The sequence below is a fragment of the Sorghum bicolor genome, chromosome 5 (assembly GCF_000003195.3).
Source record: "Sorghum bicolor cultivar BTx623 chromosome 5, Sorghum_bicolor_NCBIv3, whole genome shotgun sequence".
Lineage (NCBI taxonomy): Eukaryota > Viridiplantae > Streptophyta > Magnoliopsida > Poales > Poaceae > Sorghum > Sorghum bicolor.
Genome location: NC_012874.2, coordinates 68,455,905 through 68,469,591, shown reverse-complemented (window position 1 = coordinate 68,469,591; position 13,687 = coordinate 68,455,905). Strand labels below are relative to the sequence as shown.

General features: G+C 40.2%; 1 protein-coding gene across 1 annotated transcript; it reads left to right on the top strand.

The window, feature by feature from the left end:
* Positions 476 to 9,632, top strand: LOC8068347 (nuclear pore complex protein NUP107). Its single transcript, XM_002451147.2, has 24 exons — positions 476 to 727; positions 1,444 to 1,814; positions 2,306 to 2,375; positions 2,656 to 2,771; positions 2,918 to 2,949; positions 3,065 to 3,190; positions 3,809 to 3,967; positions 4,263 to 4,355; positions 4,437 to 4,604; positions 4,739 to 4,837; positions 4,922 to 5,130; positions 5,208 to 5,265; positions 5,741 to 5,832; positions 5,921 to 6,052; positions 6,417 to 6,539; positions 6,810 to 6,908; positions 7,010 to 7,201; positions 7,364 to 7,535; positions 7,656 to 7,812; positions 7,946 to 8,148; positions 8,339 to 8,480; positions 8,554 to 8,714; positions 8,834 to 8,950; positions 9,040 to 9,632. The coding sequence occupies exons 1-24, from the start codon at positions 603 to 605 to the stop codon at positions 9,115 to 9,117; spliced, it is 3,294 nt and encodes a 1,097-aa protein (XP_002451192.1). The 5' UTR covers positions 476 to 602; the 3' UTR covers positions 9,118 to 9,632.

Here is a 13,687-nt window from a genome sequence, read left to right as displayed (position 1 = left end):
AATTATACTCAAGAGGTGTTTAGTTTCCTTTTTATAATTTTGAAATTTGGTCCATTATTTTTTATAATAGAACTAAACACCATGCAACAGTTTTTGCAAAATGATTGTTATTCTTCATTTTGGATTTTCGCCTCAAAAGACTAAAAAAGGCCCAAATAAGCCTCAAGAGGCTATAATAAGGATAATAAAATCTATATTTTGATTGAACTAAACATAACTCTAAAATTTTTGGTATTTTTACATTTCATCATTAGCACTTGACATTCTGTAGTTTGTATTCGATGACAAACTAAAAAACACTTGAGAGAGAGAGAGAGAGAGAGACCGACAAAGCGCTTTGATTGTGAGCCCGGCCCATAAATGCTTCCATCAATTTGGCCCACGCAGCAAGTGAAGCCCGAATTGGGCCCCCGAAACCAGCCGAGCCCCGTGCCATTAACATTTTCTTTTATTCCTCTGTCTCTTTTCTCTGGGAAAAAAAAAAGAATTCGTTCGAGCTCTCGCGGCGCGCAGTCACTGACTCCGGCGAGGCGGGCGAGGGACCAAAACCCTAGCTGAACCCTCCCGAGTCCCGACCCGCGCAGCAGCCTGCAGCCGCGTCCATGGAGGTGGACCCCTCGCCTTCGCCGCGCTCGTCCAGGCCGCTGCCGCCTCCGCCGCTGGCACCGACGCCGAGCTACTTCGACCCGGAGTCCTCCGGCCGCCGGGAGGAGTACCGCCGCTACAGGTCAGGCGCTCCCTCTCCTCCTATCCTATCCTATCCTATCCCCCTCCTTCATTCGCGTTCCCAAATGCTGCGCTGCTGTGTATAGGTGATGCGGGCGTGGCGGGTTAGTTGTGATTGGCGACGGTTGAGGTTCGAATGCGTGGGAGGGATGGGGCGGATTGGTTGATTTGCGATGGTCTTGTCTAGATGTGTTCTGGGGGGGTTGCCTGTGCCAATTGGAGGTTCGTTGGTTATAAGATGTATCAGTTCGTTGATACCCTGAGGCATATGCTTTCTTAGTACTAATGTCCTATCACCTTGGTAGCATTTTGGAACGTCCAATTGCTTGGAAAGCATATTAGGCTCAACATTTTTGTGCATAGAAATCAGAACTTGTTGCGCTGGCAACCCAACTAGTTACAAGTGTCCCCAATGCACAGATGAGACATTATGTGATTTGGGAGTGCTTGAATGGCACAAACCAACCTCTGCTGGTTCTCAATGCTCAAACTGGTGTTTTGTGTTCTAGTCCTGGACCAAACCTGTAATCACTGGCCCAGTGCCCTTATTTTTTCCATCTGGTTTTCTCTGTGTATGGTCGAAATGGTTTGACCAGCTTATTTTACCACAGGAGAGTTGCTATATGGTAACCCTATGTATGCGATTTGTGCAGACATTCTATTTTAAAATTTTCTGTCAGTGGTTGCTAATTATGTTTTTCGCGTTGCAATTTACAGAAAGAGATTGTCTTCTTCAAATGTCTCTCCTCTGCCGGGAAGCTCACTCTCCAAGTCCTCTGGACCAAGACTGTTATACGATGGAGAAAGCATCCCAAGGCGGCCTAATGCTGGTTTACTCCTTGAGGATATAAAGCAGGAAGCCGCCGATTATTCCAACATGGAAAGCTTGGATGGATCGATACTGTACAGTTCAGCGAAAAGGACATCTCTTGATGGTGGTTCTGCATCAGCCGCAGCATACAGTTCGGGCAGGCAAGCAGTGAGGCAGGCGCTGAAACCCGTCAAACTGGAGGACGATATCTATGTGCCGCATGAAGGAGAAACGTCTTTTACAATGTTTGCAACTCTCCTTGATTCTGCGAACCAAGGTTAGAGGAGTACAGTGATGCTTTCTGTTCCAAAGCTTTGTTTGTACGTTGTTTTATGTTTGTTGTCAATTAATGTGCTTATAATCACTGTTATTATTTCCCTTTTTGTTTTATTTGATTTTAACCAATAATGAATATTTAATTAAACTTGTTCTTCTGAAATAAATCACACATATTTTCAAGTAGCAAAAGATAGCAGTTTATTACTGGGTGGCTGCAAATTCTATCCTCAATTTTCAACCTTCATCTTGAGCGTTGTAGCACATGTTGTGTGACCATCTGTTAGTTACCAGATGATTAGTAGAAGCTCCAGAAATCTCCAACCTTATTTGTGCAGTGACTGGCAATCCGAATTTAGGAAGTGTAGGTTTTAGCTATGTCTTGAGTTGCATGACATAGCAACACCCTTTACTTCCTTTCCATTTTCCAGTTAATTCTGATTAGATTTTTAAGGACTTAGTTATGTTTTTAATGTCTCTTTTCTGTTTCAGGTTTGATGCCCGTCCCAGATGTAATTCAACAATTTGAGAGGACATGTCGAAATGCTTCTGAGTCAATCAGGTTGTCATTGCAAACTCCATTTCGGCTGTTAGATTTTAGTATTTTACTTCTCCCAAACTGACACTTTGCCTGTTATAACTGTTACCTAGTCAAATTGCTGATTAGATTTTTAAGGACTTAGTTTGCCATTCATTTCTTCACAGCTATCACTGAATGAATGCAGTTCTTTTCCCTATTTGTTTCAACTAAAGCACAAGGCTGCTAAGGTCAACTGATGAGACCTGTATTATAGCTTATATATTAAATTTGGGATATCTGTGTGACACTCTTAAATTTTCAGATCTGCTGCCACTGGAAAGCTTCGGATGGTGGACGATAAACTTATGCAGCAAAAGGCACAACTTTTACTGGACGAAGCTGCTTCCTGGTCACTTCTTTGGCACCTCTATGGCAAAGGTAATAGTTACAATTTTTGGATACTTATAAAAAGATCATTCTTTCTATAAATGATTTTCATTAGCAGTACTATAAACTATAAATGAGTACTTCTGGAGTAACTAATTTATTGTATTTTCTTGACTATTTGATCTGCTTCATGACAGGACATGAGGAGCTTTCTGGAGAGCTGTTGGTGGTAAGACATATTAAGTTATAGCTACCAATGGATTCAAGTATTTTTTTTTCCTTTGAATTATTGTCCTCTGATATGTATATTCACCTAAGTTTTTGCGATGTATACTTGTAAACAGCCGCCAATTACATCCCATCAGGAGGCTTGCCGCTTTGTTGCAGCAGACCTTACAGCGCAACTGTGTCTGCGGATCATACTTTGGCTTGAAGGTCTTGCTTCTGAAGCTCTTGATTTGGAGAAGAAGGTAAGGTATTTTTTAATGACTATTATCCTCTATTTTGTGGGAATTCTGTGGTGTCATGTGATTGACATGGAATGGAGCAACCTTCCACTAATATACTCTCTCGGTGCCAAATACTTGTTGTTTTAAGATATTTATAGGACAGATTAGTGCTCAATAGAAATTACACATGTACCCTTATTTATTGAAGGTGATCCACGCTAATCAAGGAATAAGCCGCTAATTAAAAGAAAGTGTGGAGGCATGTAGGCTGCAATCTCATGTTAATATGGGTCCAACCTAGTGTCTAAAAGCTAAAAATACTTTTTCTGGGACAGAGGAGTAATTTGTAGGATTTCCATGACAAGTGAGTAAAGATAGTAGTAATCTGTAATTCTATATTTACACGTTTGGTAATGTCTTATATAGTGTTAGAAGTTAAGCTAACAAGCTACAACATAACTATGACATATCTATGGCTCATTCATAACAATTTGTCCTGATGTTCTTGATTCAGTTATTTCTTTACCCTTTGGACTGTTTTCTGTTGGTATTAGTCATAGGACAAACTATACAGTAGCTGATCGACTTATATGCCTGAGCAAATTAATAAGATGACACCCTGCTTATTCACTCATGTAGGTGAGAGGACCTCATGTTGGTTCATACCTACCAAGTTCTGGTGTTTGGCACCGTACACAGAGGTACCTAAAAAGAAATAATAATGATTCTACTATAGTGAAGCATGTGGATTTTGATGCTCCAACTCGTGAAGGAGCCCAACTTCTTCCTGATGACAAGGTAGGCTTTTATGGTGCATATAATCTTTTATGCTGATGCTTGAAATGTGCATTGCAGTTGGTTTCATTTGACCTTTGTGGGACCGTTCTTTCACCTATGCGAACTAGTCAACTTTCATGTTCCTATCCCTTGTTTTTCCTGGATGATCTTGCCTTTTTAAATTTATTTCTTCAATGATCTAAAGGAAACAATTGACTAACATCACTATATACAAAACAGTTCTTTCTTCTGAAATCCTTTTCATTTAGTGCGTCAAGTATAGTAATACCATTTTTTTTTGTTTGTCTATAAGCAGAAGCAAGATGAATTGCTTCTAGAAGATATATGGACTCTTTTAAGAGCAGGAAGATTAGAAGAGGCATCTGAGTTGTGCCGTTCTGCTGGCCAGGTAGATCAGTCAGGGTAGATTGTGTTATTCTTATTATCATCTCTATTATTTTCTGACGCTGACTATTCAGTATACTTTCAGGCATGGAGAGCTGCCACTCTTTGTCCTTTTGGTGGCATAGATATGTTCCCTTCCCTGGACGCATTGCACAAGAATGGAAAGTACAGAACACTACAAGCCATTGAATTAGAAAGTGGTGTTGGGCGGCAGTGGCGTCTTTGGAAATGGGCATCGTATTGTGCTTCAGAGGTGAACTCTACTCACGTTCTAGAGTATGCCTCTTTCTGTGTTCTTTAGTAGTGCTGTACTATTGAACAACTGGTCTGTTTCATTCTTTAAGTTTGCTGCTTCTGTACATACTCTAATTGATAGTACCCTTTCAGAAAATTGCTGAGCAAGATGGAGGCCGTTATGAGATGGCTGTATACGCTTTACAGTGCAGTAACTTAAAGCGTATCTTGCCAATCTGTACTGACTGGGAGGTATGTTGTAGATTTGATGTTATTCTTTCCAGTTAGGATTCGACTGCTGGTTTGTGATGCATCTTTTTTCATTCCCTTTTCTAGTCAGCTTGTTGGGCAATGGCAAGATCCTGGCTAGATGTTCAAGTGGATCTAGAATTATCTCAGTACCAAACAAGTAGACCGGATGAAAAGCAGCTTGACGATGACATGAATGGAGCCCAAAGTTCAGTTGGTCCAGAAAGTTGGCCATACCATGTTCTTGATCAGCAACCTCGTGACTTAACTGCTCTTCTGCAGAAACTCCACTCAAGGTATTAAATATTTAGTGCTGCCTATGATCCTATCCATTTTCTAATTACTTATACTATTGTTCACTCATGTGATGTAGTGACCTTGTTCATGAAACTGTGTCTCGAGCATGCCGCGAGCAGCATCGACAAATTCAGGTAATTTTTGTTTCCAAGGATGAACCGCTGAAGGACAACCTCTGTTCTATGAATCACACATTTTGTCTATGTTTTTTTAATGGGATTTACTGAACTGAGTAAATTGCTCTACATGGCAGCACTCGAATTGGGCTAATTTTTATGAGCTGTTCTGATAATATGCCAGTTTTTGTTTTACATTAACCAAGGCCCTTCTAGTAAAAACACCTCTACATATGTGTGGATCCAAAGTTCCAAGCATATGAACATGTCTTTGTTACCTGTTTTCTGTTTTGGAGAGTTGTAGGTTGCAATTCTTTTCTAACTCAGTAACTTTATGTTTTTTTTGTTGGCCCATGTTAACTGGAAGGCACATATGATCAATGTGCTAAAAAACACATTTCATTGAAAGTTCCCTGGAATAAAAATTGATAGGTCATTAGGTCATTAGTCATTACCCATTTGGAGCTGCGATCCCCTAATTGTCTAATTGCAGATGAATCTCATGAGTGGGCATATATCTCATCTTCTTGACCTTCTATGGTCATGGTTATCACCTGCTGAAGAGAACCATAGTAATACTGCAAGGTAAAGTCTTTGTGATTTTGTATGTGACAATCTCAAATACTTAAATCCGTTATCATATCACTTTTCAATAACTTCTGTGTTCATCTAGGCCCCTTGATGACCCTGAGATGATACGCTTCGGGGCACATATTGTTCTTGTGCTGAGGCACCTTTTCAGTGATGAAATGGACGATGAGTTGGATGAAAAACTGGTTACTGTTGGTGATCTCATCATCAACATGTAAGTATTACTTATGAACTAATCTTGCATTGGCATTGAGCCCCAACTTTTCAATGTTTGCTTCTTGGGGCTTAATCAACCAGTATTACTGGTCCTTAATATCAATTTGGGTGATTTTAAATTTCAATTGTATGGTACTACAGCATAACAATTTCCATAATACAGTTACATAAGTAGCATGCATTGTTTCCATGAAATCTATCAAGGGCTTGATCCTTTATTTCTAGTATTATTTTATCCAAACTAAGCATTGCTATTTTATTTTTGTTGATCTTATCTTACATTCTCACCTTAGTCCAGATGCTGTGTATGCCTTCTTGATGTGTCTTATTTATCATCACAAATGAAAATTTAATGACTCCAGGTACGTGAGGTATTTGTTCTCAGAGGATCAAGAGGAGTTGGTTGGAGTATATGCCTCTCAGCTTCAACATGACCTTTGCATTAATTTGTTTGTGGAAATGATGGAACTAAGGTTAAATAGCAGGTATTATTATCATATGCTTATCTAAGTAATTGTTTGCCATTGTGAGTATCTGGGTATATCAGTTTTATTTTTGGTTGTCCATTGATTTTCATAATAATGGAATGGACACAGGTTAATCGGTATTATTTTTGGTTGTTCGTTCTTGCGTGTCCTTTGGTTATTGCCTTGTTTGTAAATCAAAGTGGCTGCACAAAATACAGACAGTGGAGCTAATTCAGTAATTTTAAATGAATTCAATATACATGCTCACACTTCTTTTTCTGGCAACAGTTTGCATACTATGTACAAGCTCTTCCTTTCTGCTGTGGAGTATCTTCCATTCTCATCTGATGATGCATCCAAGGCTTGTTTTGAAGAGATCATTGAGAGGTTAGTTAATCCTGTGAATATGTTGCAATAAATTCACCAAGTTTCAGACTTTTTGTTTATGTTTGTTGATATATTCTAAGAACTTTTGAAATTTAATTCAGAGTGCTTTCAAGATCTCGACAAACAAAACCCAGTAAGTATGATGAGGATTTCTCTGATGTTGCACATCAACATCATCTGCAATCACTTCAAAAGGCAATGGTTATTCAGTGGCTTTGCTTCACACCACCATCCTCGATTCCAGACTTTCAAATGATCACTGGGAAGCTTCTGATACGGGCATTGGTGCATAGGTAAGTAGTTCTCTAATTTGTTCTTGCACAAGAGAAACATGGATTCATATTTTTTTCATGCTATCACTATATTTATTGTTGCAAATTTATGTGGGATGGTTTTATTTCCTTTTCCAAAAAGCTATTATCATGAAACTTATATACTATTTCTTTATCAATCAGCAATACACTGTTCAGGGAGTTTTCCCTGATATCAATGAGGAGAGTCCCTGAGCTACCAGCAGGGCCACACAAGTTGCTTGCCATTTTAGCTGAACCGTTAAAGCAAAAAGAAAATTTAATTTCACTGGAAGATCCGGAGGTATCTGATAACTTACTGGAGTTTGAAGATTGGGTATGGTCTCCGTTGTTAATACCGATGTGCATCTTATCTTTATGCAAATAATTTTGTTATTTTTATGTAATGAATATAATAGTATTCTTAACCACATATTGCTTTTGTATGGGCAAACAGCATGAATATTACTCCCTTGATGCAACTTACCGCAGTTGGCTTAAAATTGAGATGAAGAATGCTGCTGTTTCTCCTGAGATGCTTTCGGCAGAGGAAAAGGATCAAGCTGTTGCTGCAGCGAAAGAAACACTGGACTTGGCATTCTTGTTACTATGCAGTAAGTCATAAATGGTTTTATATGATGCACCTGTGTGAATATATGCTTCTCACTGCTGCAAAATTTTCGATAGTATATGTAAGCATTCAACTTTGTTTTCCTTGTTTTTGATGTTCTTGTCCGTTGCGATCAGGGGATGAAAGACCATGGTTGTATGCTGTCGAGAGCAGTCCATTTGAATCCTCAGAGGTTATTTTCCTTGAGCTGCATGCTTCTGCAATGCTCTGCCTACCTTCTGGAGAATGTATGTTACCAGATGCAACATCATGCACAGCTTTGACAAGTGCACTATATTCAACTGTTAGTGAAGATGATGTGCTGCATCGCCAGTTGAAGGTTTGGTCCTTTTGCTCAAAGATTTTTTGCTTCCAAAATAAATTTGTCTAGTCTGGTTACATGTGAGTCAATCAAAATAGTTATAGCGCCTAGTAAGAACTGTTGACAGCACTTTGAGTTCCAACTTCAATATATTTTAGTAGACTTCTGCAAATTCTAAATGTGTATTATCTATTGAGCAAATGAGCAGGTGGATGTCCAGGTGTCTTCTAGAGATCCATGCTGTATTGAAGTTGCTCTTCGCTGCTTAGCGGCAGAAGGTGATGGATATGGGCTTCATGAAGCCAACAATGGTGGTCTTCTTGCCGCAGTCATGGCTGCTGGCTTTAAAGGTATCTTCACTCTAAAAGGTGACCACTGTTTGAAATATTTTGTGTACCGGTTTTGAATGATTTATTATGGCAGGTGAACTCAGTCGATTCCAACCTGGAGTTTCAATGGCAATTTCACGGCTTGATGCTTGGTATTCTGATGGGAGTGGCTCTGTGGAGAGCACTGCTGCTTACATAATTCGAGGGCTGTGTCGGAGATGCTGCCTTCCTGAAACAATTCTAAGATCTATGCAGGTGATCAAGCAAATCATTTTTACAATTGCATTGTAGTTGTAGTACAAAATACATATAAGTTCTTGCTGTCCCTGTCCAGTGTAGATGATACATTAATCTTTGTTGCTTTTATTTGGCAGGCATGTATTGCACTCTCCGCAGCTGGCGATTCTCTAGATAACTGTGACAAACTAATTGAGTTAGTTGGTTCAGCCGAGTCTGGAATGATGCATTTGTTCAGCCAGCAGCAGTTGCAGGTTACTTCAATGATCTTTCATTTGTTAATCCACCCAGTCCTTATTTCCCCCCCTTGGCACCAACAAAATTGCTCCTCAATGTTTGTCAGGAATTTTTGATTTTCCAGAGGGAATGTTTCATATGTACAATGGAGCTTGAGGAGGATCAGTTACCTTCTGATGGCTAAGCTTTTTGATGTTCTCAGTTGCTGAGTCATCACATTGGCTATTTTGTCCAGTTTGCAGGGAAATTATTAAATTCAGTACATGTATACATGCAAAAGGCTGGCTATAATATGTACGGCACAATGCTGTGTGTGGTTTCAGGGGATTTTAGGATTCAGTCGCCACCTTTTCTTTTGCTTATGAATGCAAATCATTTGCACTAATCCATGAGTCATGACCGGCATACTTCAATCCATTATGACGTCAAGACTGAAGAACCTGCTGTGACTGATGTATTGCCACACCATTTTGTAACGGAAACGGAATGATGAAATTTGGTGTGTATAGGTGTCCACTGTGTAACATTATATGTATTGTAATGTCATATCCCTTTACTGTGGTTCTGCACGATTGTGCACGAGAATGGACCAGCTGGTAACAGCAGCCGAGAATTGGCCCGTTTCAGTCCCCTTGTGTATGTGTACAAGCACAGATACACATGTTGGAAAATCTATATAAGATGCAACTCGAAATCCAAGATTTTGTTCATGATAATCAATGTTCACTGGAGTTTTGGCGAATTTTGTAAAATATACCGTGAAACGATCTGTTCCGACCGAGTGGGCCCGTATACGTATTCAGCCAGTATAAAGGTGAGACACGGTCCACGTCAAAACATGGTAAGAGGAGAACCATATATAATGAAGATGCCAATAATACAATATCTGCTGCAGCTTCACAAAACACACAGTACATTATCTGCAATCAACAAGGTCTTAGTGCCACTTAGATATTCTTTTAAGATGAAGGTTTTTGATTCCGATTGGATATTATTACAGGGCTGAAAGCATCAATAACAGAGAATAAACCAAAAGGAAGGGAACTTGTACAGAACACACAAGCGCGCGACAATTAACGTTGGAATTTAATCCTTCACAGTCGCTTGGTTATTGCCGTTATTTCTGTTAGCAATCCATCTTCGGACACTAAAATTCATGTGCTCCAGCATTTCCTGGCAGCCGTCGTCGATTTGCATTTCTTGCAGAACCATCGCGTTCTTGGCGAAGAACTTGGCCACTTGAATTCCAAGGCAGTTTGGCTCGTCCTTGAAAAATTGCAAGCTCACTCTTTTAAGATGACTCTGTAGGCAACTGAATGAACGCTCACCATTCAGGCCAGGGATACCGAAATCCTCATAGTCGTTTTCATCGTTCTGTCCAGCTAATGACGTTCTTCTGCGATTCCTGAAGCCACTGACAGACTTGTCAAAAGATTTCTCTCCATCCTCACTCCAAGGCGTTTCATATTGGTTGGTAAGCTTAATGCGGAGGTCACCAACCATAGGGCAAGAATAATGGAGCAAGTCTGCCAGCATTACCATTGATGTCTCACCAGGCTTATATTCAGCTTCTAGCTCAAGCTGCTCCACAAGGCTGAACGACGACAAACCACCTAGAAGCTCATCCCGGCTCGCCTCGTCGACGAGGGCGAGGTTATCCATGGTGAAGTAGTCTATTCTAAGCTTCAAGAGCTTCGTGGTGGTGTTGAAATTCTGAATGAATCGCCACAACAATTCGCGAGCGCGAGCTGGTTGGGTTGGGCGGCCATAATAAGCATAAAGACTGCGGCCATGGGTTAAGTGCAAATCCACATGATGAACAAAGTGACACATAGCCAACAAGTTCAGGGGTCACTTTTTTGGATTTGCAAGTTCATGGACCAAAGTGGTACAGACTGACAAGTTAAAGGGCCGCCAGTGTATTTTACTCTATATCTAAATACATGGCAAAAACTATGTATAAAAGAACCAAAACGTCTTATAATTGTAAGTGAATGGAGTAGCTCAATGGAGGCAGACTCTCTATAATCGGTCAACTTCTCTTCAGAGCTAGCTTGGAATTCTCTCATCCTCCTGTTTAGGAGTTGAGTCGGGTGCCACAGATTTTAACTCTCCCAGGTCCCGCAAAAGACGATCATTACTTAGACTAGTCTCAATGGAGTTTCGTTAGAGTTTCATGCACATTAAATATGCTGATGTGGCACTGTATTAATGAAGAAAGAGATGATAAGAGTTTCACGGGAGTAGAGAGAGTTTCATCCCCTTCTACACTGTTTCCAAAATATGGATGCATATGTTGGAAACAGGATCATGAAATCTCCATTAAGGATGGTCTTAGTGTCGACAACTTAATTAGCTCAAGCACTAGCAGGCAGAGTAGGATGCACAAAAACTTATGAAGGTGCAGTGTGTGTTGGGTGGAGGATTGTAATACCCGATTTTAAGGACAAAACCAGATATACACTAAATATGAGTTTTAGAAGTCAAATCTCACATATAGCTACAAATAAGATGTAATATCAAAAGACAATGCATAAATTATATAACGTAAGGTGTGGCGAAATAGCAAGAGTGAGTCCATGTCAAACTCCACAAGTATAGCAACTAGATTGTATAGATACCACAATCTCATGATCAATGTGACATAAATAATATAGAGCATTAAACAATAAACAATGAGTATCATAACACAACAAGAATCATCACCCTTAATGTAGATGTCCCCGAGGCCGCTCGTGACCGTGAGCACGGCTAGTATACCGGTTTAATAAACACTCTGTAGAGGTCGTATATCTTTACCCATAAGTTATGATTTACCCTTTCGTCTGAGGTAGCTAATCTCTTAACCCTCTTGCTAGGGAGGTCGGTAGGGATCACTATGAAGCGTTTCAAAAGTTTGTCTAACAGGTTAGAGCCGCTTGGTTTCATTAATCAGTCCGTGTGATTCTACCACACAGGGATCCATGGTCTGCTATCCTTCAATTGCGCCACACGGATAACCGCTAACGAGCTAGAAAAGTTACTCATACTTGACTAACCATTATAGCCCTCATGGTTGCACTTCAATCCCGGGTGATCACGTACAGATAAATCCTCAAGTTGCTTAAAAGTCATTTTTATCGTTTGTTGCTTAAACATTAATCAAGTCACAAGATCATGGTCACACAAAGAAACCCCAGATGCTATACTTGCCTTGATCCAATTGCTCATACTTTCTCAAACATTAGCATATGGTCAACAACTTCTAATCTCCCGCGCTTGCAGACGGTCTTTTTTTTTACTTGTAGATCGTAGCACACTAAGCACGCTAGCAAACATACAAGCAAACAAATAGAAATAACTAAGAACAATACACCACACAAGAGAAAACAACGTACTAAAAGAGAGAGCTAATTAATATCGTCATGAGAACGCAAGAGATGAAAGCTACAATAGAAAGTACGGCTACCAAAAAGTTTACGTCTTAAAAGGAAAAAATAAAGACTACAACTTGATTTCCTTTAATTAAATATAACCACATGAAAGTTATCAACTCAGATTGGTTAAATTATATTTTAGTTCAAACGCCGAGTAACATGTTTTATCTATAATTATTGCTGAATCTTAATTTAGTCACTGCGGTGACGGGATGTTGGATGCTTACGAGCATCGCGATGATGGTGGTGACAGGGAGAGCGGGTACTGTTGGTGGTCCGGTTGCCGGGCATACCTCTCCGTAAGGACTTAGTCATGGAGCGGCCCCCTGAGACATACAGTGCAGCTCCAAGCTATATGATTCTGGCTTGACTAATTAGCAGGACCTTCACTAGTAGGGTGTTACTTTCTGGGTAGGCATGAGGAAGTAACTTGGGTAATGAATATTAAGTTGTCGGTTGATCGGTATGCCATGGCTATGGGTATCGACTGCCGAGCGCCTCGGCCAAAACTTGCGAGTGGCATCCTATTAGTTGGACCCTGTGAAAGGTCTCGTAGTGAGACCCTGCCTACTCATCTTGGTAGTGTTTTGGACAGTCATGACCCCGGGCAAAGGGGAATCACGACTTGGAGTGAAAGTGCACACCTCTACAGAGTGTAAAACTGATATATCAGTCGTGCTCATGGTCACGAGCGGCCTGATGTGCAAATTAGATTCACATGATACTTGGAGATGGAACTTGCTGAGTTTGCTACCTCGTGCTTTGGCGGAATGGCTATTCCGTGCTGACACGATTGCTATCCTGTGTACTTAATTGGGGTTGATCCCTGGACTACAATAATGATCAGGATAGTCATTTAAAAGATGCTAATTATTACTTACACTAAATAAGGGTTGGGTTTTTGCCACTCACAGTTAGTAATAGGCTGTTCTAATAATAGAGTTATAATTAAAAGTGATCAACTAAAAAGCTATCGCAGTGAAACTATGTCAGCTTTACCTTGTTTTAAGCCTTGCATGTCATTACTTTTCGTCTGTGCTTGTTGAGTTTGACATGAACTCATCCTTGCTATAATCATTAAAGGTTGCTCGGACGATCAAGATTACAATTGTGACTCCCTGAGGACTACCCTGAGTCGCCTGGTTGTTAGGCTCGTGTGATTCTGCCGTCGACCTTCCTGTGGCAAGGTGGTCCTGCTACGTCGGCGTCATTAGTTTCACTTTTTATTATGGAATAATTTAGTTTATGCTTTCCGTTCGTACTTTGATCCTTTGGCTTGTAATAATGGTACATTTATCATTTATGTAATTCGTTTGAACACTGCGTTTTGTACCATTG

Coding starts and splice junctions, on each gene's coding strand:
- LOC8068347 (XM_002451147.2), top strand. CDS start 603: ATGGAGGTGGACCCCTCGCCTTCGCCGCGCTCGTCCAGGCCGCTGCCG. Junction 4,838..4,921: donor CAATCTGTACTGACTGGGAG/GTATGTTGTAGA, acceptor TCCCTTTTCTAG/TCAGCTTGTTGGGCAATGGC. Junction 7,813..7,945: donor GGCATTCTTGTTACTATGCA/GTAAGTCATAAA, acceptor CGTTGCGATCAG/GGGATGAAAGACCATGGTTG.